Source organism: Rhinolophus sinicus, chromosome 16, assembly GCF_057876585.1.
Source record: "Rhinolophus sinicus isolate RSI-liver-muscle chromosome 16, RSI-T2T, whole genome shotgun sequence".
Taxonomy (NCBI): Eukaryota; Metazoa; Chordata; class Mammalia; order Chiroptera; family Rhinolophidae; genus Rhinolophus; species Rhinolophus sinicus.
Window position 1 is genome coordinate 70134447 of NC_142516.1, and position 27195 is coordinate 70161641.

Genomic DNA, 27195 nt, shown 5'->3' on the forward strand with positions numbered 1-27195 from the left:
TGGTAAATTTGTCTATTCTCCTTACAGTTCTATCAGTTTTTGCTTTGTGTCTTTTTGAACATGTGATTAGGTGGACACTGAGGTCTATTACATCCTCTTGCTGAACTGAGCCCTGTGTCATTATGAAACTATCTTTATCCCTGGTAATATTCTTTGCTCTGAAATCTACTTTGTCTGATATTAATAATACAGCCACTCCAGCTTTCTTTTGATTAGTATTAGTATGGTGTATCTTTTTCCACCCTTTTACTTTTTAATCTGTTTGTCCTTAATTTTTATGATGAGTTCCTTGTTCGCAGCATGTAGTTGGGCGTTGTTTTTTTAAAATCTAATCTGAAAATCTGCTTATTAATTAGGATGTGTTGGATATTTATATTTAAATCCCTTCAAAAGATAACTGACTGTTTAGGCAAAAATAATAGCTTATGATACATGTAGAAGTAAAATGTGAGGCCACAACAGCATAAATGTGAGAAGTGGGAAATGTAAGTATAGTATTACAAGTTTCTTAACTACATATTTATACTTTATGCCAAGTGGTAGTATCACTTGCTATAATCCTAAAGCAATCACTAAAATGAAACAAAGAGTTACAGCTAATGAGCCAACAAAGGAGATAAAATGAAATCATAAAACGTTTTGGTTTCTTCTCTGAAAATCTTAGCAATGCAATAAATCAGTCTTCTTTTAAAGAAACCTTTTAACTCAACTGTTATATCTATAAATTAATTTTCTTCCTGGTGTAAAAATGTCAAATCTTATTTGTTTTCCAGATTAAAGGGTTTAAAAGCCTTCCACTTTCATTTTGGCCACCTGTGTTGGATACCTGGAGATATAACTTTAGTTAAGGTTATATTAATATTATTATAATAGGAATTTTTAAAAAAGAACTTACCCAATTATCTTACATTTGAAATATTTATAAATTTTAAAAATCAAAATACAATCCAGGCAGTAAAGCAGAAAGCCTTTTTAAAACAGCATAAGGTTCCAGTGTGGACACGGAAAAAATAATTTTCCTTCTACCTTCTAAATTCTTATGGCTGGACTAGTAATCAAATTAACATGAGACAGATTAACAGGAAAAAATAACCAAATTTATCTTGTATGTACCTACAGGGATTCCATAAGAATATGTTGCGACCCCAGGACATATAAGGCAGTTAAGGCTTATATGTTATTTTGAGCTAAGGAGAAAGGGTGGTGTGGGAGGGAGAGGTTGTGACTTGGGACCTCAAAGGGCAGGAAAGCAATTCACACGGGGATGGAAAAGCAAATGTTTGGTAAATAAATGTTTGCTGGAGCATCTTTAACTAACGGACACAGACTTTAATCTAAAGGGCTTTACTAGGTTCCTCCTCATTTAGTTCATATTAAATTATAGTTATCTATGATATCGCCTTTCCTGGAGCCTGCTATCTAAATATTTTTAAGCAGTTAGGGGGAAGGTCAAAGGCTCTTTTTGAGTCTTTTGTTTCTTTAAAATAACCAGCTTATAATAATCAATATCCCAAAAGGCCTATTTTGGGGTGGCAAACTCAGGTCCCCCTCACCAGAATCACACAGACCTTTAAATGTATTTTCTTTCAAAAGAAAAAAAAATTAAAATAGTTGAGGTTCCATATGACTGTCAACTGAACAGGAAACCAATTAACCTTTCAGTATCATAGCATTGCTTTTCTGAACAAATAACTGTAAGAGACAAGATTTCAAAGATATTTTATTCAAAATTCTCCTTCTAGGAGAAAATATATGTAGCAATGTTTACACATACTTTAATAACTTATTTCACTGTACAACTTGCATTCTCTGTAACAATACAATAAACCAGTAAAACAAAAATCAGTCAGCACTTAAATAATCTATTATATAAAAAAACATTGAGTAAGGGGTACAAAATGGTGGTGTCTACATTTTTTCATGACTGAGCTACAGAGCATCAGTCATCTGGTTCGGTGTGTGTCTAAGAATCAAGATGCCTACACCTTTCTAGTAGTGATGTGAAAGGCCGTTAGGACCTTTCACGACAGAACATGTTTTTGGTGCAATCTGGTGTATGGGTAAGGGCACAGGGGCTCTTATCACTTTTATCCCTTTCTCATAAATATTTTTCCCTTTTGTGTTACTTCCACAGTTTTGAATAAAAAAAACGTTTTATGCTTATATATACTGCTACTATGTCAACAATGTTCTAGCACAGAATTATGTTAATCAGTTATTTCATAGCTGGCAAAATGGTCTTAACACACTAAGGAAACAAAAGAAATAGACCACTTAGTTCTGCTAAAGTAGCACCTAGCGGCATGTCAGTGACGTTTCTCCTGCTATTTGTCATAGGATGCAGGCAGAGACACGGCAACAACTGCAAAAATATGCACAGAGATATAAATAGAAGACAAGATACTATTCTCTATTCCTGAAAACAGATATTACTAGTTAGTACATTCTCTATTGCATTTAATAATCTCGAAGTTATTAATACAGTGATTGCCAACTCAGGGTAAGACTATACAAGAGGAAAACGATGGAAATGACTGACTATGAAATCTGAACTTCTTCCAAGTAATTATATTTTCCAAGGGAAAAAAAGGCACAAAGGTACACATTTTCATTTGGCTCAAAAATAATGAAAATTAATCTTAAAAGTTGATGACTGCTACTAAAACATAAAATCCAATTTGTTATATTTTCTGACAGAGCTTAACAGACAAATAAACAGACAACCACCACCCTGATTGTAGTTTATCATAATCAGGACAACACACACTGCTTGACATTTTTACACAGACTGAATCTGAAGGACTAAGTCTACATACAAAGTAGATCTAATAATTTCAATCAAACATCTGCTTGATCAGTAATTTCTTTCTAAAATTTACCCTTAGGTTCAAGTTAACTTCCTGTCTATGGAACTAAAATGATTTAAATGCTCTAATATTCAGCCGATTACAACATTATTATAGTAATTCCATAAACCAAAAAATACCAAAAGATGAAAAGTCAGCTGGTCTTACATATGTGAAAGCTAACTCAGATTTCACTTTGATACAAGTAAACCATGAATCCTAAGTTACAAAACACAGTAGTCGTGATCAAGCATATACCCTATCATTACATCTTTAAAAGATAGCAACAACATTTATTATCATTGTAAACATGAGTCTGTATCCCAAGACAGCACATCTAGGACAAGATGCATCCATTGTTGACAACATACCTGACATCCCCTTGCAGACTTCTTGTGACAACTGTAGTGTAACTAAGTTTAACTGCCACTGTTGAGTAGGACTGTGGGGTATGACCCAAGGGATTGATGTGTTCCACACCACTGAGCTATTATAGCAGCAATTGGGATTATAACAAAATATACTTAACAAGTTACACATTTAAAAAGTCATTAGGACATCTCGTTCCTGTACACTAGTGTAGAAAGGTCTTCCAAAGATAAAGGAGTGTAGGCCTGGTTTAATTTTCTCAGCTAGAGCCATTATTATGTTAAGATCGCCCTCTGCTGTTAAATCAAGATCTATCTTCAGGTTCCGAAGAGATTTAAAGAGCTTTTTCCCTTTCTGCCTATAAATAATGAAAAAAATGTATGTAATATAGAAAATGTTCAAAGGGAACAAAACAAAAAACAATGCACAAAGGCTTTTCTTCCATGTAATTTTACTTACGTATCATCTTCTATATATTTTATTAGCGTCAAGGCTTTTCTGTGAAGGACGAGTAGAAATTGTGCAAGGAAAGTACTCCTGAGAGATAAACCGGGTTTCAAATGAAAGATCTACAGGAAAATGAAGCATTTTAATAAATATTTTGCTCTCGTTCTACTTATACAGCATATTTCTATCACAGCGCTGACAGCACCTGGCAGATAACACACATTCAAAAATTCCCCTCAATCATTTCCACTGATGTCCCCCAAACAGGCAGGAGTATAGTGGAAATACTGGGTCTGGAAGCAATCTGACAGTTCTATTTTATTTTCCAAATTTTGCATTCTCCCTCAGAATATATGCGTATTTATTTTATTAGCAGGTGTAGTGGCAGAAGGATGTTAATTCAGCTTGAGAAGTATGGAATTAGATGAGTACCAATCATCCTTGAACTTTGAAATATGTGACAGACCACATAGACCTGGATCAAAAATTTCTAGTTATCCTAAGCATCTCATTATTTCAAAGCTACATCTACGACACTGTTTCCTTGCCTTATCCCCAGAATGACATCAAAACAAAGCTGTTATATTAAGAAGTCCCATACAATCTATAATTGCAGCAAATGTATAATTAAGCAGATTTTTTCAAAAGAATGATACAATAAAGATGTTATCATTTAAACAGAAGTATGTAAGTTTTAAAGACATTTTTGGCTCAATTGAGGCAAATAAAAAACATTTACATACCCTCTCTCCCACCCTAAGAAAGAAAACAGCTTGAGTTGTAGGTTAGTGCTTAGAATTAAACATTTATTATTTGAACTGGGGAACGGTGCATGTTTAATTGTCAATATTCAGGCTACTCATCATTAATAACTCAAAAGAAAAATCATTTAGACTTTAAGAAAGGACAGAGACACTACAAAAAGATAAAGACTTAATTCTATGATGTTATGAGGTGTGATCAAACAATACAGTGAATGTTTAAATTAAAAAATTTATTGCAGTAAAAAACACATTGCCATTAATTACCCTCAAAACACTCCTCCTCGCTTGGAACACACTTATCCCATCATTCTTGCCACTTTCTGAAGCAGTTCTGGAAGTCCTCTTTCGTGAGTATCTTGCATTGTCCTGGCTGCCTCGATGTCCTGAATCATTTTGACTTGGGGAAGAGCCCGAGGTTGCACGGTGCCAGATTTATGAATAAGGTGGATGAGGACACACCGTAATGTTTTTACTTGACAGAAATTGCCACAGAAGCGATGTGTGAATGGAGGGTTGTCATGGTGGAGGATGATTTACAGCTCACTTTATAACACACTTCTCTGCACCGTACGTAGTCACACCTGACTGACTGCACCAAACAAGTTGAAACTTGTCCCACACTGTTACTAAGGTTCGACGCACCACTCCCCGTAATGAAGATCCCTGCCTTTCTGTGGGATGGCTCTCGGCAGCAGTATTCACTGTATTGCTTGATTACAATGGAAAGGCTCCGTGTCACACATCACTTCTGTGGCAGTTTCTGTCAAATAAAAACATTACTGTGTGTCCTCATCCACCTTATTCACCAGATCTGGCACCGAGTGACTTCTGGCTCTTCCCCAAAGTCAAAATCACCATGAAAGGTAAACATTTTGAATTGATTCAGGACATGGAGGCAGCCGCAACAGCACAACTAAAGACACTCACAAAAGAGGACTTCCAAGAACTGCTTCAGAAAGTGGCAAGAATGATGGGATAAATGTGTTCAAAGTGAGGGAGAGTATTTTGAGGGGGATTAATGACAATGTATCTATTACTGTGATAATTTTTTTTAAAAATTTAAACATTGTGTTTTTTGAGCACACTTCATATATAGTACAGGCATTATAGGCTGTATTAAAAAAACACACCGTATCATATCATTCACTCTCACAATTTCTGGTTTAACATTTACCTGATCTAGGAAGGCTTTTACTAGCGTGTCTCTGTGTAAGACATCTTGAAAAACATTCCTATGAAGAAAAGAAAAAAGTCCAAATGCTGAAATGGCTATGTAATGCTACTTTCTATAACCCTACACTCTAGCCAATAAATTAAATTCTTATATATGGGATATTATCTATAAACATATTTATTAAATTAGATGTATGCATTTGAAGATATAAAATATATACTTATTTTAACTCAGGGATACATTTGTATATTACTGGACTTTGTTAGCCACTATGTGATTATTTCTCTCTTAAAGATATGAACAATCTCAAGACTGATATGTAATATATATCAACTTATTCTAGTACCTCCAACATATAAAAAAATGTTGAGAGCCTTAGGCAATTAATAATATAATTACCAATCCCTGCCATCTCAAAAATAAAACAGCAATAAAAATAAACACATACTGCTACCATCAAAAACCAAAACAAAATAAACGGTTAACTTCGTGTACTAATAACTTCTAATAAGCATTTTAAGATGAAAAAAGGTAAAAAGACGAATGCCAAGGCTCATTCAAGTGGAATTAAGGAACACCTCTTGACGACTATCTGCAATGTCACGACCACTGAATTTGCATCAACAAGCCCATCACCTGGCAAGTAATAGGAATGAGCTAGTGTTCTAGGAAAGTGTTACCCACCATGGCGGGAATCACAGAAAGAAGACGTAATGCACATTTGAGAGAATGTTTACCTAATGCACCACAGAGAATGGGATATAGTAGGTGCTTAAAAAAAACCAGATTGCTCCTTTTCCAGGTCTGAACTCCCTTTAATCTTTTCTTCCTCCCCCTCGTTTTCTACTTCCCTAAGGAATTTACTGAAAAGCTATGCTCTACTCAAGTCAGAGGAGGTAATATAATATTTAATAAGGTTAAGTGATTTTTAACTGAAAAGAAAGACTGAAAACAGTAGGGATCATCATATAACTGACAGGAGTGGCAGGAAAAGAGATGTGTGTACAGAGGTAAATAGCAAAGTACCTAAAATTTTGTAGCTTTAGGAGGAAGAAAGAAATATAGAAGGGGAAAAGAAATCAGCATTTCACAATTACTGGCTTCCAACTGGTGGCCAATGTGGACACTGATGGCACCCCTTCTCTGGCTTTGGAGAGAGAATAGGTTATTTAAATCCAATGTTCTGAATATGCCGGTTTCACTGAATGAATGTCTTGGTCATAGTGAATTAGATGAAGCAAAGTGTTAAGAGATATTTGTAGTGACTGATTTTTCATATATTGGCAGTTAAAAGTTAAAATTAAAAATATCTTTAAAAATGTATTGTTTAAAATAAGCTAAAATGAAATATGTCTAAATACGTAAAATTTAACAATATACAATCTAGTTGTTGAAAATATCTTTGGACAATTCTATGTTCAGAAAATTTACTTAGAGCTGGAAAGAAATTTTAAAATTCTTAACATTACTTTGTTATGATCAGCAAAACAATAGCTGGCTGATCACAGTTTGTCAAATCAGTGAAGCAAACATAATGGGCTAAAATGAATAAGAAATGTTAAAGTATATATATATCAGCTCTGAAAAAAAAAAATTAGGTGATTGTAAAGTTCACCAAATTCCCCCAAAATGAGCTCTGAAGCAATCAATCAAGAAAGAGAAAAAAAACACTGAACACTTTAGTAAAGAACAAAATGCTTAAAGGAACAAATTATTTCAGAGAATTTCTACATGTGTACCAAAATTACCAATACTGTATGTGAAAATTTAGTGATGTGGAATTCCAATTTTAACCAATTCATTTCCTAAACCAATTCCCCTAAAACTTTGTAAGGAACCATCAAGAACACTGGAGAGTGGGGAACAGATGGGCCCTAATAAAGTCATATTTGTGCACCTCACGATGCCGGAGTCCGGGAGCCCTTGGAGATGGTCTTCCTGGTCTGATTCTGGTCAACACCTTCTGTGTGAATCCTGCTGCTCCACACGTCTGCTGCCTCAGCTCAGTTTTCTTACAAATACAGGATGGGGGTGCTTGCTCCCATTTTACTGCTCCCTTATGTACTGAAAGCTGTATTATTCTAGCTAACATTTACTGAGCACATTCTATGCGCCAGGCACTTTGAATTCATTAAAGAGAGCCATAATAGGACACTACAATTCTTTTCCTGATTTTGGAATATCATTTAAGTGTTTTCTTGGGGTTTTATAATTCAGATTTATCATCACCTTTTTTTCCCTAATTGTATCTATAATTTTTATCGTCTTAATTTACTGATCAGACTTTATAAGAAATGAATACCACAATATAAAATGCAAAGTAAAATAATGCTCTATTAATATTTTCTGACAGTGTTGTTGTATTTTATATTCACATATCAAGAAAGAAAAGACTCAGAATTACTTCTCTGGTTTACTTAATAAGCTTTTTAGTGATTCTTATACATTAAACTATAAGCAATGTTCAAGCTGGGGCTATCTGTTGGGCCACTATTACCCTTAACACCTAGTACTGTGCGTAGGGGCTCTCTCTCTCTCTCTCTCTCTCTCTCTCTCTCTCTCTCTCTCTATATATATATATATATATATATATATATATATATATATATATAAAACATTTAAATATTAGTTTTTAACAAATAATTAATCTATTTTATAGGAATTATAAGATATTAAGAAAAACACATTTAAGGAAAAAATGCTTGATTAACCAAATATTTCTTCTAGTATAATTCTCCTTTTACATGCAGACCCATTTGCTTTGTTCTTGCTCATAAGAGATGTAATTTCATACTATTGCTCAATGCCAATATCAAAGGGCAGGACGTTACATACAAGTCAGGAGTGAAGCTTTCGTCTGTGTAGATGATAGTATCCTGAGCCATGTCTTCTTCTGAAGTGGCTCTCCAGAATGCTGTCAGCTCTGACCTCATGTATCTACGCTGATTGTAAATATGTTCGTGGCAGGGTGGCATTTGCTTGACGGTGTTAACGTCCACATCTATGTGTGTGGTGGGATAGGGAGCATACATAACTTGCCGGAAGGGTAGCACAAAGCTTCCAGTTGAATCCTGTAATAGTGAAAGGAAGACTTACCGTTTTATATGCCAAATTATATGAATTATTATTTGTTAAATTAAAAAAAGGACGGGCTTGGATTTAGCACATCCATCTCTAGAAATTTCTACTCAGGTATTAATCATGATTGTATGCAAAGTTACAGTGCATCCAAATAACCTAAGCATCCAAAAAGAGAAGTGATTAAATTAAGCTGCTGAAGTTTGTGTTGAAAATCAAAGATATTCACAATATACTGTGAAAAAAGCAGGTTAGAGCATGTAGAGTATAAGCAATTTTTTTGAGGAGGGAGATATGTGAAAAAATACATACTGAAGGAAAAAAGACCAGAAAGATTCATGCCAAATATTAACAGTGGTTATTCACTGGATTATGAGATTACAAGTGACTTTTTTTTCTTCTTGACTACTAATATGCTCTTTTAAGTCTCAATAATATATGTATTTTTATAGTAAGTGAAAAATGTACTTCTTTCTAGGCATAGTCAGTTGGTTTGCCACAAGACAGGATATACTATGTATAAGAAACTGTGCTATGTGTTATGAAGAGAGCAGAAGACAAAGGCTATTTTCAATTGTTCAGTTTTATAATGCTGTGATAATCTTTACAAGTAAATCTTTCTCCATACACAATTGCTTCCTTAGGATAGATTTCCATAGGTAGAAATAGTAGGTTAAGTCTTTAAACATCTGTAAGGCTCCTGATATATAATGTCAAAGCATTTTCTGAAAGGCTTTATATACAATTTATAGTTACATGGAAAATACTTAAATATTTTTTTCATTAAATTATAATTTCAAGTTTTCTCCTATGTATCTGGTAGAGGACACTTTCAGGCATAAAATTACATAATTAAATGAGTGGGTGCCGAGGATGTAAACGTACTAAATTTCTTATTCCTTTCATAGGAAGAAGTTCTAATTTTCAGATTTGTACAATTCAAATCAGAAGAGTTTCCCTTAAGTAGTGGTTTCTATATTTAAATGCTATTATTTTTGAGCACATGGCATGCACATTATTGAAAATGCAAAAGCTGAATATAATTTGTATTTGAAAAATTTTTAATATATTTTTATATATACGCTATGCTCAGACCTGTGTAAAGAAGTCAGCCCCTTGATATATAAACATGAAATGCATTAAATGTTAATGTTCAAAATACACTTCTAAACAGTCTCAAAAACTTGTCACTTGTGACAAGTAGAAACTACACCTTTAGCAGGCCTTGGACAAAGAGCCCTGACTCGTATTTAAATGTTGATTCTGGTTCACATAACCTGGAACATTTTCTTTCTGGCGGAGTCAGAAAAAGGCATAGTGTTCTTACAATCTGTAAAAGAAAACATCTTAGCATTAAAAAATGTAAAAAAAAGAAACCCCCGCCATTGGTTTGCTTATGAAAAAATTAGAACAGAAATTTAAATTGTTTTTGCCAATAAAATATATCTTGAGGAATAAGTATTCCTTAGTCACCCAGAATAGTCCTTGGGCTGTAACAGTTGTTGCTTAAAATAGGGATTCTGTGGTCAATGGTCAAGTAAGTTTGGGAAATGCTGGTAAATTGACTGTATGACATCTCAAAACCTTTGACATTTGAATATATATTGTGACTCTCCAGAGCACATGATATCATATGCAAACTTTCTCAAACTTATTTGACCCTGGAACCCTTATTTCAGTAGGAAACAATGACTTAGTATAATCATTATTGACTGTATCTTCACCCAGCACTAAGTACTTTTCAAACAAGCAAACAATTTGGGACAAGAAAACTAAATACAGTTAAATTAGGCAGAATTGTGGCTTTCGTTTAATAGTTCTGCATGTGAAATCCCATTATAATGAATCAAAGCAAATCAAAATCCTTTAATAGAATGATAATTAATTCTATCAAATTTGATTTAAAATAAGCAAGCCAAATTGGTTGGGGTTTAGAAACCTATGTTTCTAACAGGATTTGATCTATAGATCTGTAAGAGAAAGTAAAAAATAATTCAAGAGGAGCAGAATTTGCCACCTCCAAACATACCTCTTGGGAATAAGGATTATTTTAGGCTGATTATTTTTAAGAAACGGCAGACAGTTTCTAGTCATTCTCAGGAGAAACCCTGAGAATTACCCTTTTGTAACAGCCATTTAAATTTATGAGGGAAATCTCCATTTGTGCAGGTCTGGTCTGTACCAGGAAGAGCAGGATGCTTAAATTTCTAGAAAGTCTTTATCACTGGAGAAGGTGAGTACTTAGACACATAACCATATCCTCATTACTGTGTTTTCCCCGCTTATCTCCCATCAACAGGCTGTCCCCCAGCCCAACCCCCCAACATCTTTTGTGGTTAGCTGAAGATGGTATTTAAGGTGAAGGCTTGGGCCACTTGGGGAGTTACTCAGTTTTCCTGCATGTCTCCCATGAATAGAAGGGGTATACATGTTATTAAACTTGTTTGTTTTTCTCCTGTTATTTATTTTATTTATTTGTTTTTTTAAATTGGGGAATAGTGTGCCAGGGCCTATCAGCTCTAAGTTATTGTCCTTCAATCTAGTTGTGGAGGGTGCAGCTCAGCTCAGTCACTGTTTTTTCAATCTTTAGTTGCAGAGGGTGCAGCCCACCATCCCATGTGGGAATAGAACTGGCAACCTTGTTGAGAGCTCACACTCTAACCAACTGAGCCATCCTGCTGCCCCTCTGGAAGCTCAGTGGCAGCTCGCTGTGTTCAATCTAGTTGTGGAGGGCGCAGCTCACTGACCCATGTGGGAATCGAACTGACAACCCTGTTGTTCAGAGCCCACGCTATAACCAACTGAGCCATCTGGCCGTCCTGTTTTTCTTCTTTTAATCTGTCTTATTATAAAGGGGCCTCAGACAAGAACCAAGGGTAGAGGAACATTATTTTTCCTCCCCTATACCATGTAACTATGTTGGAATTCAGACTATATTGAGTTGTTCTACTAAAGCAGTGGTTTACAATCAAGAGCACTGGCAACTTTTTTCTCAAATTAAAAAGATAAAAGGGAAGCGATTAAGCCAGAAGACAATGTGGGATGAGAAAAATGTTTGAAAAACACACAGCCCGTCCCATAGAGCCTTTCTCCCTCTAAGAAGTGACTGGGAAGTCCTCTGTGGAACCTGAAGGCTTTGGGGGACACAGATGGAAAGCTACTTTCTTGGGGCACCAGAAATAATATCACTAGTCACGAGATGCAGCATACTAATAGAGGTAAAAGGATCTCTCATCAATGGTTGCATGGGAAACGTAATTTTGGTAAATTAAGGGTCACGTAAGTATACAGGGTAGCCTAATACAGGAAAAAAGTACAAATATATTTGTCAAGTAAATAATCACTCCTAACATGTTTCCTGTGTAAAACTTCAAAAAAAAAAAAATAGGTTTGCTTAAATTTATAGCTATGTATACTTATCTCTTTCTAATTAATGGTCAGTGAAGAAAACTGCAAGATCCCTTAGTTAATTGCCTAATGCTTGGAAAGGTAATTGTTCATTAATTATTCATTAACTCATGTATCAATGAAGGAAGTGGTCACAGACATTACTGAATAAAGTATAATCTCCATCTACCACTTAATAGCAATAGGTTCCTAAAAGGGATAAATTTAGGGAGAAAAGAAAGAATATGAAATCAAAGTGATCAGATAACATTTCTTTGGAATTACTACCCAAACTATATGGCTATCTTCATATTTATTAAAGATAACATCAGAAAGAGGAAGACAAATATTTTTAAAATATCTGATTTTAAAATATTCTCAAAACGATTTATACAATACTGAGACTAGTATTTATACAATACTGAAACTAACAAATGACTTCCTATTCAAACAGTTTACTTTAAACTCATTTTTGCCACATGGTGTCACAGTAATTTGGTCACATTATATTTCCTCCTTATACTATTAGATCATCTTGACTACGACCTAACCTTTAATTATAACCCATGATATATTAGCAGTATTAAAGTCAGGTTATTTACTGGATTATACAATAAATTACCTTATTTACTTTCTCTGCACTGCTCCCTACCACGACAGAACAGCCACAGGTTTGCAGGTGTGAGCTAATGGCACTGTAAATTGAAGAGATTAAAAACGTTGGCTGTAAAACAATTTCACAAACTAAAATAAATATATAAATAAATAAAGGCAAGTGAGCTTCAAAACTTTGAAAAGCTTTACGTGAGGAACACCAAAGCTACAAGTATAATGCCATCTTATTTCTATAGTATTATACTTTACATTTCCCACATGCCTTTCACAGAGATTCTCTCATTTGAACCCCCTAACAACCCAGTTAGTAAAACAACATTTTATAGTTGAAGAAACTGAGGTGTAGAGAGGTCAAATGATGTTAGGAATGGCTGACACTGAACAGAATCAGGAATGATGCACTTCTGATTCAAGCCATTTAAAGCCTGAAGTTAAACACACTCAAGCCTCTAAGATTCCACCATGAACCTAAAGGAAAAGACTGTGGAACATAAAAGCAAATACTTTATCCTTGCATTCATCATTTTAAAAAATTAAATTTCATAATAATCAGTAATTGCAAAGAAACACTAAAGTAGAAGATGAGATTATACATGTAGAAAAAGCACTTAGCACAGGGACTAACGTGGAGGTACTCAATAAATATTGGCTACTATTACTGTCATTTCTCTTAGGAGAACTATAGGTAGAAAATGTTAGCTATTATTATGTGCTTTTATGTGCTCCAGGCAGTGTTTTAAATGTTTAACATGATTTATCTCACTCGACGCTTATAACAATCCCATGAAGTAGATACTATTATCATCCCCATTTTACAGATAGAGGCACAGAGAGTTTAGGTAGCTCACCCAGGGATACTCAGCAGTAACCCAGGGAATCTTATCTTAGAGCCCACACTCTTAAGCACTAAAATCTACTGTAATACAGAAAGGATGAATATAAATATAAATAATTTTTTTTTCTAGGACCAATAACTCAAGTCCATTCACAATGCAACTTAATTTGAAAGGGTTGTTAGTTTCAGCTTTAATGAGAAGTAAAACAAGAAACTGAACCAAATAAGGGAACAAGACTTGTCTGGGCAATGAGTAAACTCAGCTTTTTTAAATATTAAAAAGAGTAACATTAAATATATCACAGACATATAATAAATGAAAAAATAACACAAAGCTAAGTTCAAATATGCAATGCTGTCCCTAGAACAATCTGGAGTAGGCATTTTGTTATTTACTTCCTCCCAAATCCTTTCACAGTTGAGCATAAGATTTGTATCTGCTTCACCAGCGAAAAGAAACAAAATTCTTACTTGAGAAGAAAGCCTTCATGACAACTGTCACCAATATCGTCATCATTGAGAATTGTATCAGCTATCTAAAATGCACCAAAAAAAAAAAAAAAAATTACTCTGGTATAACACAGTGGTGAAATAATACTTTAATACACAAGATTTCTGAAGTCTTGGTCCAATATAACACATTGCCCTCATTTCTGAACATCAAGAATCCCCATAAAACAATATCTGAGCACTACCATAAACTTTCAGAAGAACAAATGCGAAAGCTGGTGAGGCAGGTTAAGCAACAAGTTTTACAAGAACAACCGCCTCTCTGAGCTGTCAAAATCAGGAGACAAATCCTAATGACAAAAATATCAGAAAGCAACAAGAACAGTTCCTAAAGACTTCCCTATACATTCAAAAGGTCCTCAACATATGATTAAGGAAACCAGATTAGTGAATATGAGTAAACTTCCATTAAGGGCCACTGATATATACACTGCTTTGTTACCGAAAGTACTGCATTAAATACTGATTGCTTCTATAAGGTTCAAAATTCTCCTGTTTCTAGGAAATACAAAAGTGGCAAATAAATAAATTTAATGTTATAACTATTACTGACCAAAAAGCCTTTGAATTCAGGATTTTAAGTGTGTTTGTTAAAGTGGCTAATACTTCATATGAATAGCATGTATGACAAAAATGCATAAGAAAATTAGAATATTACTAATATACATAATAGCAATGTAACTCAAAGAAATTTATAAAGAATATCATTGCTCCTATTTAATAAAATAAGTAAGAACTTACATCTATTTCTTCAGGAACACTGTGTGATTTCATAGATGAAAGCAGTTCCATTACAGGAATTACTTCTCCAGTAAGCATTGGAATAATACTCTGACCCTGCTCAAAAAGTAAAATGAGGTAAAGAAAATCACACAATATAGGACAATAAAAAAAAATAAATACTGAAAGCAAAGAATAACGTCCTTAGATAGGAATATTTGATGTCTTATTCAAACATAGCTCCAAACAAATCTACTACTCCAAAATATTTCTAAAGGATTTACATGCTATTTAAAACTAATTTTCATTCTTCTACAAATAATCTTCTTTAGTCAGAAGAGAATAATTGGTTTATCATTTACTGTTACATTTAATAATTAAATCACCACATCAAATTTAGAAAGGATCTCCTTTGAAATGTGAGATATAAAAACCCTTGTTAATTAAAGGTCATCGAAGTATTTTATATTTAAAAATGAGGAAAGCCAAGGGAAAAAGGCTGAAATCCTCAGCAATAGTTCAGTTGTAAAGTCTGAATCAACACTGAACCTCCAATTCATAATAAGGTATAATCCACTCAGATGCAAATCAAAATCATCACATATGTCCATTTTAAGAATCAATAAAACACATTTCCTTTACAGTTCTTTTGAGATACTACTACTACTTCTTACATCTCAAAAATGTAATTTTGAAATCTGTAGCTTCTACAATGACATTGAATAAAAAGCACAGAGAACACCACAAATGTAAAGTGTTTCAGATTCGGGTGATCCCGCATTTATTTACCATGACCACCACTCTCCCAGGGGTTTTGACAACCTTGAATAGAGAATTTAAATGTGATGCTGTCTCTGGAAATTTTATTCTAAGCCATATGCCCTCTTGTATCAAAGTTTTATTATTAAAAAAAATTCATTCTGTAGTAACCGCCACAAAATAACCACTCATTGCTTCTGCTCTTTAATTTTTAAATGCTTGTTTACAATAAATTCAGTAATAATAATAATAAATCACATGAGATTTGCAAGAACTCAATTATCAGGCAATTCCTTTTCGGAAAGAGTAATTGTAGGAAAACACCTTCCCTGAGGCTTAGCATATGTATTAATAGTAGTTCCTATGTGTAATATCGGACATTTATCATCATAAGCAAACAGATATCCTCACTGAAACTTAACAAAAAAAATCATACAGGCTGAACACAGAGGCTCTAAAAGAAAATCCCTCAAGTTGCTTTTCCTCCCTGAACTTCTGTAACTTGAACTTCTCAGTAAGAGAATGTTCCCCTCTAAAAACTCCCTTTGTCCCAAGTGTACTTTCCTTCTGACATGGAAGGGGTAGGATAACATCTTCAACAAGAGTGCTTAAGAGAGTCAGATTTAACAGTGGCTAATTTTATAAGTACAGGCTTCTGGTTTGAAAAAAAGTCCCAGTAAAAGCAGATTTTACTGGGTCCTAAATTTCCTTATGTTGAGATAACTCTAACAAATTACTCCATAACTACCGTGTTTCCCTGAAAATAAGACCTAGCCAGACAATCAGCTCTAATGCGTCTTTTGGAGCAAAAATTAATATAAGACCGGTCTTATTTTACTATAAGACTGGGTATAATATAATATAGTATCACAACGCATCGCATTGCATCACAGTTCAACATAACATAACATAATACCTGGGTCTTATATTAATTTTTGCTCCAAAAGACGCATTAGAGCTGATTGTCTGGCTAGGTCTTATTTTTGGTAGCGGTTGGTTAACCATTCCTTGAGACCCTGCTCATTGACTGGCAAACAAACACTGGGCTTCTATGGGTAAAGGGAAACATTTTCCTATAAATCTCAGACCTTTCCCCATTTTTCCTCCTCTGGCCCAGAAAGTTATTTACACAAGTACAGACATAACAATTTTATAACAGAGGTCATTTAAAAAGGGGGGGGGGGGGTTGTATGTTCCGTGTTTAATATATCCCTGTAGTTTTACAGATTTTTAGAAAAGTTTTTGTTTACAGCGCCATTCTATCTCAGGTATGCTAAGAAGAAACAGAGAAAAGGCAATCCAGCCATGATGTTTATACTGGAGTTTCAACAGGAGCCATGAGGGTGACCAGAGGCAACAGGAGAAAAAGCAAAGAATCTTTCTCCATTGGAGAGTCCCCTTCAGAACTTCCCTGCCCTACACGGAAACGGTTTGCACTTCATTTCCACAAGGAAAGCCGTATCTTTGCAATTACTTCTCAAACTCTCGTGCCTGCTCCCCAAGGGTATTCAAAGTCATGGGATAAACATGGCACATTTTCCTAGAGACTTGATATGACTAGAAGCCTGATCAGTATTAAGGTGAGGAATATCACTGGCAAATCATAATACTAAAACAGATATATCATAGAATAAAATGTAAATGTGTTTTAAACATACAACTTCAAAGAAAAATGCTTAGAGCTATGCCTACACTCACAGATACCGTAGGAGATCTCACTTTTCTCCTGTTACAACCACTTCTGTGGAAATGTTTGAGAAGCAACACCTCAAAGAAAATCTCATATACAATTTTTAATCAAGACTATAAACAAGTTATTCAAAATTTACTCTGTGCATACAGAAAAAAAGGTAACAAAATATTATTTGTAGACGTAATTGCTATTAATATTATCCTTTACATTTAACTACTCAGGTCTAAGATATGGACGTTTTTATCCAGTTTATTCCATGTATCTCCATAAAGACTCTGCTCCGTTTCCGGCTCACTCTGTCAAACTAACATGGCTTCAAGGCCTTAACAAAAGTAGCCCTGGGCCTTATACAAACACATGCCGTGTGCGTGGTGGAGTTTAAGAGTATGCAATCTGCACCTTACCTGATCTTCCATTCTCTCTGTGCCTTCTAAGACTATCTTCTGGACATGTTCTTGTCTTTCCTAAGCAAGGGAAAAATTCACTAAAATAATTTTTAAAAATGTTGCTGTTTTTTAATTTTTTTACAATACAGTTAAGTAGCAGATATGTTCCCGTGTAATTTAGTTCAAAGGAAAAATACTTTCTACTTTAGGGCATAAAAGGGAGGGGGGAAGAAATTAACCAAACAAATCCATGCTCTCCTAGATAATACAAAATAAAATAAAAGTTTTTTTTTTTTTTTTGCAGCTAAAAATAGATAATTTAGCAGAAACCAGTCAATGTAACACCTGTATAGTTTCACACGTAACGATTTGCACTTTTCAAATTAAATAAGATTAAGTTGAGTCTAGGGAATATAGAGCTTCCTGATTTTAAATGATTTTCATATACATGTCAAAAATAAGGAGGCAAGCCTGAAATATGGTAAGAAATTACTCTTTTAAAAGATACTATTTTTCCTTACTCTCTGATAAAAACCTCACAAAGTCAATAATGCTTTAATGGATTTCCATGTTAGCATCAAACCGCAAAGTAGAAAGGAGAATAAAATTTGTACTTCAGATCTGCCAAAAATATATGTAAATATAAATATTACTATGTATTAAGCTATAGGATTTAGGGGATAACAATAATTTCCTCCAGTTCAATATGCAAAAGGAATGAAATAAACAGGAATATCATTTATGATATGAAAATGAAATGAATATCTCCTAGAAACCATTTTGTGCAATCTCCTCATTTTACAAATATAGAAACTTGGCAAAGAAGTTAAAGGGACCAAAGGTTCTATGGCCAACTGCTTATGAAATAATTGTTTTGAAATGCTTGTACCCACACACAGTACTAAGTGAAAGGTAGTCATGCAATTCCAAAAGAGAAAAAAAAACTTTTAGAGTCAAAGGATCTCAAGACAAATACAGACTCTAAAACGTATTATGTTCCCTAATTTCTCTAAGCTTTAGCTTTTTATTTGTAATGTGGAGCTATTATCTATCATCCCCTACCTTCCAGGGTTATTATGAATATCATAGACATCAGATTATATCTATCTGTATCTAACAGGGTAGAGGCAAGTAACAGCTACTGTTTGAAGCTAATTGCATATAATTTCTAAAAATTACATTTCAATGTATCAGAAGATACACTTTCAATGGCTAAGTTATCATGATTAATAAACTCAAAAACCACTCACCTTATGCATCCATATCCTTCCTTTCCGGATAATGTGTGTTAATCTATCAACACACACTCTGTGAAGTGGGAGGTAGAAGCTAAGTTCTGTCTGCGGAAGTATAATTGATAGTCCGTATGTGCTCCTATCCCCATTCCAGTTTCCGTCGAAGATTAACGAAACAATAATTACTCCCTTTTCAGACAACACAAAGAACTTCACATCTATAGCCCCACTCTCTGCATTTCGAAGAATTTCTCCATTTAGGGTGTGGTTGGCAAGAAAAGTTATTTCTCCATCGCTGAGAAGTACCTGGTCTGTCTTTGGAGCCCAAATGTGTCTTACTCGAGGACCAAGAATGTTGTCCCAGTAGGCAAAAGTGGCTGCTAATAAAGGGGATTCACCGCTTAAAGCAATCTCTGTCTTGGCAACAGCTGGCGATGGTGGTGGACAGAGAGTCGACATCACTGCATCGCAACTGTCACATTATCCGACGGCTCCAGGGATATCTAAACAAGGGCATACAAAACCAATGGTTACATTCAGCAATTTTAAAGTCATCCATCTAAAACCCAAATGTGGTTTTCTACTCTTGTGTCAAGAAAGATTTGGAAGCATGTATCCTATCAGGATAGAGACATCCAACTAGCATGGCAGGTGCACACTGTCGGCTGATACAATTTTACAATACATAGTAACTTGTCACTTATATTCAGAAATATACTTAGAAATCCAAAGTAATAATGAACTGAAAAAAGGGCCTCTGAACATTCATTTGAATTATAAACTAAAGCTCATAAAATAGATCCTCACTCTTCCCAAATATCCAGTCAATGTGCAATTCTAATATAATTGGGTATTTGGTTCCTAAACTGTATCAACTAGAGGAGTAAATGAGGAAGGGGAGGGCTGTTACAGACACTGATGTTTGCTGTGGGTTGAACTGTCTCCCCCAGAGATATATTCAAGCCCTAACCCACTTGTATCTGTGAATGTGACCTATCAGGAAACAGATGTAATCAATTTAAATTGGGGTCATACTAGATTAGGGTGAGTCCTAATCCAGTGCCTCGTGTCCTTATAAGAGAAAGATTTGGAGACACAGACACGGAGGGAACAGGGCCATGCAAGGATGGAGGCAGAAATTAGAGAGATGCAGCTACAAGCCAAGGAATGCCAAGGATTGCTGGTAGCCCTGATGAGAAAAGCTAAGAAGAGGTGAGGAGGGAGTCTTCCTTCAAGCCTTCAGAGGAGCATGTCCCTGTTAATACCTTATTTCAGACTTCTAGCTTCCAGAACTGTGAGAGAATAAATTTTTGTTGTTTTACATTACGCAGTTTGTGGTACTTTGTTATGGCGGTCTTAGGAAACTAGTAAAACACCTGATGGTAGAAATACCTTAAAAGCTGCTAAAAGGGGGTCGGGGGGGAAAGACAAAAAAATTGCAAAAACTCAACTGTATGTAACAATAACAAAACATGAACAAACAATCCTGTTATTCTCAATGAACTCCCTGTGTATCAGGGTATGAAAGCCCATTACTGGTGTTTAAAGTAACACTGAAACACCAAGACAAAGATAAAACATTTACTATGCATTTCAAGAAAGCAGTGTAGCATTTTATCATTAAAAAGAGAGTCCTATGCAAATGGTTAAAATAAAAAAGCTTCAGTTATTTAAAACATGTAGAGAACAACATGACTGGATGGGCTTTGTTCAAGCCTTTCAACTTACAGAGAAAATAGAAGAACGAACTGTGCTGTCCTGTATATCTTGACCTACTTACATACATCACTCTGAGTGTACGTTCTATGTGACATTTGTGTAAAATGAATCATTTTTGCTTAATATTAAAACTGAATATTGTATTCAAAGATTGAAAATGAAAAAAAATGACAATTTCATTTAAACAAGTCTAAACTTGTAGAATCTATTCATCAAAAATGTAAAAGGATAGCAGCTATTACCCGCAGGATGATAAACATATCTTTGCACATGATTGCTTTGGGAGAACACATTTCATCTATAACTAAATTCTTGTCAAAGTAAATCCTTTTACTTAAAGAATTTTATCTACATCTTGTCAAGAGTTCAGAGACTGATGAAAAGCAGGGACTCCTATTTTTAGAGTATGACATGCGCACTTTTATCATGACGTCAATAGGTACCCACAGCTTGGCAAACGCTTTTACAGTAAGTATGTGCAGAAATGGTTTAACAGAAAGACAGGTCTTATGTGTGTAACTTTTATTTCAGAAAGTCATTTAGGGGATGTTTGTTTACTTTTTAATGTGTTACATCATATTATAAGTGGATATAAACTGCATAGCTTGTTTAAAACATCCACTGTTTTAAATACAATTTAAGCAGTGAGTTTACAATGACAGAATACAGGAATGTAGTTTGAATTCAAATTGTAATGATGTTATTGTCACGATTAACAACGGTAAACTGGAGGCCAAGGAAATGAATTAAGTAAGCACACAGCCATAAAATAATACGGTCATATATTTTTCTCTTGTTCTTTCTTTTTGGGTAAAACAGGTGAATGACCATAAAGGCAATACTGCAGCTCAAGCATTTCATCATTCTACTGAATATAAAAAGCATTTCTTAAAACTGAGTTGAACCCTAGAGCAAAATCTGGTTGGATTATGGGAAAACTTTCACCTGATGGTGAAAATTAAACTATTCTAAATCACTAAAATTACATTCAGTCTTAGTACCATTAGAGAGAAATCAGGACAAGCATCGTGTTGAATTGTTTAGCTTTAAGTCTTGACAAAAGAAGTAACTTGAGAAATGAAATGTCATGGAGAAGTATAATTAGGAGAGTTGTAAAAATGATTTTACTAACAGTTAAAGTCATCATTTGGGTGAAGAAGATCCATATATATAAATGTGACTGAAAAAAAATCAGTTCAAAACTAATAGCCTTTTAAAAAAAATCTGCATATCTTATTTACATGTAGTGTTGGCTTCTCCACAGGGTTATCAAACATTAGCCTTAAGAGTCTTTTGAGGGAAGCCAGGATCCAAATTGGGTGACACAGTGGCCTGCCACTCCTGTAAACAAAGAACAGGATTCATGAGAGGTAACCAATATATTTTCTGAAAATAATCCAACATATGCAGATTATATTAATTATCATCTGTTAAAACTGTTAGCAGAGTGGTGGGTCTGAAGCTTTGCCTTTTCTCAAACCTTTGCTAAAAATCAGCCATCTCTTCTCTGACTGATATTTAGAAAGTGGGTTGGTCCACTGCTGTTGTGAATCAGAATCCAACCATCACAAGGCCCACACTTCTTGTAACCATGCTTTCTGTTTATTTTTCTCCCAGCCCTAAGAGCTGGGTCCTAAATCAGTCCACCTTACGAAACAGAAGCTTCCCAGACCAAGTTTGAGAGTGAACCGCGTGTAACACCAGACAGTTTGCAACACTTTCTAAATTTTCATCAGGCAAGACTCAGAGATGTTCAAGATACCACTATCAGGCCATCTCTCACAGCTTCAAATTTGTCAGATTAGGCAGGCAAACTAACCTACTACTCCTCTGAAACACTTAACATAGAACCCAAGGGCTGGCTTGAAAGATAGGAGTCTTTATAGGTTTTCTACTTCTTTCTCTGTAAGGAAAATTTTGGGCAGCTAACAGCCAAATAGACTATTTTATCAACTTTATAAGGAAAAAAAAATCTTTAGCCCTTATGTAATTGTTTCCTGGAGGTTAGTGCTAGCTTACTGCACAATCTGCAATGTGGTCTATAATTTCTCTTATTTTTGTTATCTATCTATCTATCTATCGATCGATCGATCTATCTCTATCCATCCATCCATCTATCTATAATATATAAAGAGCACAGTTATCATGAGGGAAATCCAACTGATTTCCTTTACTAGAGTGGCAGGGTGCTGGCAGCAGTATTTCAGGTATTCTGACTCCATATTATTAATCTCCCATATATTATATTCTTGCTTCTGTGATGTTCCCATTATATTAAAAGTTTTCCAAAGTCTGTGAAGCAGCGCATCTAACAGTATTATTCAGAGACTTTTGTACAAATTAAAAGTAATACTTGATGTATTGTGTCCCCTTGCGTGTTATCACAGGTGAGGGATGGCACCAGTCTGAACTGGAATTCACCCACTGGCCACAACCGGACTGGTACTTTGCTGGAGCCCAACAATCTCCATTGTTTCGGAAAGGGCCCCCTCTCTTGGGCAAGTGCATGACCTCCCTCTGCCTCCTAAATACAGACGCCTGGAAGAGTTCACCGGGGCCGGGGAGACCCGGGGCGGACATGGCAGACCCGTAATCAGTGCACTTCTTTCTGCAACTGATACCATCAGTCTAGCGATGCCCAAGTCACAGTGGTCACTTCCCTTACGGAAGCCTGTGTAACCGCGGGGCTGTGAAGCAAGGAGGTCATGCCTCACAGAACCGGAGCACACCCCAATCTAGAACTGCGGCCCGAATTTACAAGACATCAGCAACCCTTAGAAACTTCAATTCTGTAACGCGGAGTATGTGCACACCGCCAGCCCAACCTGCATCATCTCTGACCCCAACGGGGTCCGGAGCAGCCGCGCGCCGCTCGCCCTCTGGCCTTCCCCGGGGCCAGGCCTCTCGGTGCCCAAAGCTCTTTTCCGTGGAACCCGCGGCACAGCGGGTCCCACGGGTCCCTCCGGCTCTCACGCCGGATCCCCGGTAAACAGCAGGCTCGGGGGCTGCGGGAGAAAAAGCGGCTAAGAAGCTCGAGCCCCATCCCCTGGTCTCGGCGCCACCGCCGCTGAGCCCAGGGCCCGGATGCAGGCAACTCCACTAGTCCGTGGGCTGGGAAACCCAACGCCGGGTTTTGGTCACAGAGGAGAAGGGAAAAGAGAGGACGACGCGAACCCCGGGGAAAACCCCCGCCGCCGCCCCCACGCAGTTCAGTACCAGGACCCCAAACAGCCGCGCATCCGCCGGCTTCCCACTCACCGCGTCGCCACTGCAGGCGCCCCCGCCGCAGCCGCCGCCGCCGCAGGCGCAGGGACCGCAACCGCAGTCCCGCCCCCGCCCGCCTCTGGCCACGCCCCCGAGCCCCCGCCCCCCGCGACTGTCCCGACCCCGAATCCTCTTCACGCGGCAACTGTTTCCCGCCTCGTGTTCTTCTGGGTAAATTTCGTGGAATCTTTCCTCGTTCGCCCTCAGTAAATATTCTGAGAGCAAGGGGCGGGAAGAAAGGGAGGGAAAAACAAAACACACGCCTCCGAAACGCACACCTCCCGCTCCCTCTAGACTCCGCCCCCGAAGGGAAGCAGCTGGGCAGCAGGGATGACCGACGCGGCGAGCGCCATCTTTTAAGTGGGCGGAATAAGTCGTTCCACGGCGGGGGGCCTCCATTTCCTCGTGGGACACCGTAGGTACCTGCTTGGCGTTTTCGATTTGCGGTGACGTGAGTACACGTGTCTGTGAAAGGGCAGGGCCCATTTGCTCTGTCCCTTTGCTCAGTGACGCGCTCCGAACAGTGTTGGCTTAAGGTGTGAACCGAGCTAGACAGTGCTGTTCACTCTGGGGAAGGCTGCTGGGACCCGAGCCGTTGCTGTTGTGAGTGGTTTTGTTTGTGCTTGGCAGGTAGTGGGCGCTCAACAAATATTTGGTGAATGAATGTATTTGTTTTTTTTTCTTATGACACAATTAAGTACCCGGTAACTTCATCCCAAGTCCGGTTGTGTAATTTCCTTTTCCCACATAACGTAGTCTTCTTCACTTTACACGTAAACGTTTTTCTCAAGCATGATTTTCACATCTTTAAACGTCCTTTTTGCTAGTTGCACAAAGTGAATTTAAAAGAAACACATTTTTAAATGTACTCTACCGTTCTGTTTGATGTGCTGTACTATTTTTTTAAACCTGGAATTAAATCAGCCTTTGGTCTGCGACTGTGTATTCAGGTTATTCACTATGGATGAGTGGCGCTTAAAATTTTTCACGTTCAAAAATCATGAAGCACATCTTAGTCATTCACAGAGAAAGGGAGGAATAAAGACACACATGACTCCCTGAAACCTATACCCTCTGCAGAAATAGACCCATCACTCATTGTTCTATGCTTATATCATAACACCAAATAGGTGCCATTTATCTGTTTCCCATTGTGTGTTTGGTACCCTGCTCCTCAGTCTACATAAAGAATTATGCTTAATCCTCCTAACCTCCAGGATACACATAGTGTCATCTCTATTTCACAGAGGCTATAACGGGTTCAGAGAGATTAAATTATTTACCCAAGGACACACAGCTGGCTGATTCAGGCCAGTTTTGTGCATTTTCAGAACCCACTGAGTCCTGAGGACACAATAAACCACCCCAAATAACTACCTTCTAAGTAAAAATTAAGTTTCACTCTTGAAATATACCTTTAAGCAAGAGCCTTAGTCCCCCATTTCCAGCCGGAATGATAACCCTAAGACCTGATTTAGAAATTTTTGAGGTATCCACATATAATTAACGAGCAATCATACAAAAAGTCTCTACAACGAGGGATGCAGTGGGGTTAAGAGCTTGGGCTCTGGAATCAGAGCTGGTATAAGTACTATTTTTGCCTATGAGACTTTGGGCAGTGCTTCTCCATGCATCAGTTTCCTCAACTGCAAAGTTGCAAGCAGGGTAATATCTCATAGCATTATGAGGCTCACCTGAGATCAAGCAAGCTAAGACTTTAGAACAGCACTTTCAAGTGATGGTGGCTCTAATCTCAATTTTAGTAACTACACAGGGATAACAGAAGCAATAGCAAGTGACTTACAAACCTTTTACACTATGTATCTAGTTATAATTCCAATAAATATATCAAAACTCAGGGAACCTTGCTACAAGTGTCAGTTATTGTCAGGAAGCGGTTTCCCCATTCTCTCTTTATTACTGTGTTTCAGAAATGTATTATGTGCTGCTTTGGAGCTGGAGCTGAAGACTTGTTGATTACCTCCCATTTACCAAGATTACAGCAAATTATATTTAACTGACCGTCATGTGAACAATCTGATGTTGTACATGGATGAGGGATGTTGCTATACAAACCACAGTGAGTTTGATTTCTTTTAAGTAATGAGATTTTATGTGGTTGTCTTAACCATTGCAGACTTACCAATATGTACGTTATGGTACATTACCTTTTAGTTGGAATATGGATGAGCCAACACCCAACTAAGGTACTTCCGGTTGTAATCTTTGTTCCTGGATATATAAAGTTAGTTCTGTGAGCTAGTGTGAAATAAATGATTTGGAAAGCTCTACTGGGGTCCATGTCTGGAGCTAAAAGTCTATAGTCCTAATGATGCACAGTGTAGGCAATCGCCCTGCAAGAGAACAGCATTAGAATACAATATACAGAGGATGCCAAAAAAATGTATACACATTTTAAGAAAGGAACAAACTATTAAAATTGTAGTACTTAATATATACCAATAACAAAAGATGAATACAAGTCACATTTGACTTCTGCAATGACAAGAGGTGCTCAGAGTGGTTACCATCAGCGTCCAGACTCGTCTGATTACGGCGAACTACTGCTTGAGCAACGCTGACCAAAGTGTCCACTTGTATACACTTTTTTGGCACCCCCAGTACATCCTTTCAGGTTCTCCTGGGAAGAATGATTGTATAAACAGTATATCAATAAGCTTCTCAAGGAGAAGAGTCACATCCTCCATAGGTATTAACCTGTGTTCCTTCCATGCTGGTGCTCTTGTACCTGGAAAGCAACAGTTGTGTGTGACCTAAGGCCCCAAATAAAGAGTCCCCAGGAGAAGAAATTAGCTCATTGCAGTGTCATAAAACACAACAAGAAAGACAACAAGAAGTAGGAGGACAAGCCTATCATTTTCTTAAATCTTATACAGGATCATTAGCTAATTTTTTACAGAGGAAGACAGATTTTGAAGTTGTATCTTGATAAGTCGGTCGTAATTTGATGGAATTTAGGCGCAGTCAGCAATGCACATTGACAGTTTGGGTGCTGCCCTACTACATGCCTGAGTCACGGTGGACCCACAGCAGATGAGCGGCAGTGCCCTCAATGACAATGACTCCGTCTCCAGCCATGTCCTTCCAGACCCACCTCAGGATATCTCCCCGAGCACATCTGCCTATAGTTACCTCTACTTGCAACTCTCAGTATGTTTTTTGCATTTATTCTTATACTTTATTCTACTCACTAGTATGTTACTTTGTAAGTAGATTCTTTAGTTATTTCACATGTGACTTCTGTTTCTCAATTTTGTCATAGGCTATTTGAGACCCAGGACGATGTGCTTGCAATTTCATCATCTGATTCCTTTGTGTTTAGCACCTATCAGATGATTGACAAATGCCAGGTGCCTGATTGAAACTTTACTCC

The 27195-nt window shown here is 36.7% G+C and overlaps 1 protein-coding gene and 1 long non-coding RNA gene across 11 annotated transcripts in view; one reads left to right on the forward strand and one right to left on the reverse strand.

Moving 5' to 3' along the window:
• Nucleotides 1–1702: 1702 nt before the first annotated feature.
• On the reverse strand, nt 1703–23931 carry C9orf72 (C9orf72-SMCR8 complex subunit). Of its 8 annotated transcripts, XM_074330291.2 has the most exons (13): nt 23754–23782; nt 23363–23542; nt 21779–21878; nt 18834–19321; nt 17602–17661; nt 14767–14862; nt 13987–14051; nt 12688–12760; nt 9892–10008; nt 8436–8671; nt 5601–5658; nt 3675–3784; nt 1703–3573 (listed from the first exon to the last, which is right to left on the reverse strand). In XM_074330291.2, the coding sequence occupies exons 4-13, from the start codon at nt 19275–19277 to the stop codon at nt 3387–3389; spliced, it is 1446 nt and encodes a 481-aa protein (XP_074186392.1). In that variant the 5' UTR covers nt 19278–19321; nt 21779–21878; nt 23363–23542; nt 23754–23782; the 3' UTR covers nt 1703–3386. The 8 variants fall into 8 exon arrangements, with proteins under 8 accessions (XP_074186392.1, XP_019591837.1, XP_019591839.1 ...); XM_019736278.3 differs by lacking the exons at nt 23363–23542; nt 23754–23782 and adding an exon at nt 23796–23865; XM_019736280.3 differs by lacking the exon at nt 23363–23542 and having other exon boundaries at nt 23754–23774.
• A 327-nt stretch (nt 23932–24258) lies between these two features.
• Nucleotides 24259–27195, forward strand: part of LOC109449727 (uncharacterized) — a 69446-nt gene continuing 66509 nt past the window's right edge. For all 3 annotated transcript variants that reach the window (XR_012495678.2, XR_012495681.2, XR_002137745.3), the window contains exons 1-2: nt 24259–24404; nt 25733–25881. This is a non-coding gene — a long non-coding RNA (uncharacterized LOC109449727). The remainder of the gene's footprint in view (nt 24405–25732; nt 25882–27195) is intronic.

Bases quoted from the DNA above. Each gene is read 5' to 3' on its own strand.
- C9orf72 (XM_019736281.3), bottom strand. From the start codon at position 19,277: ATGTCGACTCTCTGTCCACCACCATCGCCAGCTGTTGCCAAGACAGAG. The intron at 17,662-18,833 runs GTGAGTGGTTTT...TCCCTTGCTTAG, and splicing joins GAAGGATATGGATGCATAAG to GAAAGACAAGAACATGTCCA. The intron at 3,574-3,674 runs GTAAGTAAAATT...CATTATTTATAG, and splicing joins AAATATATAGAAGATGATAC to GCAGAAAGGGAAAAAGCTCT.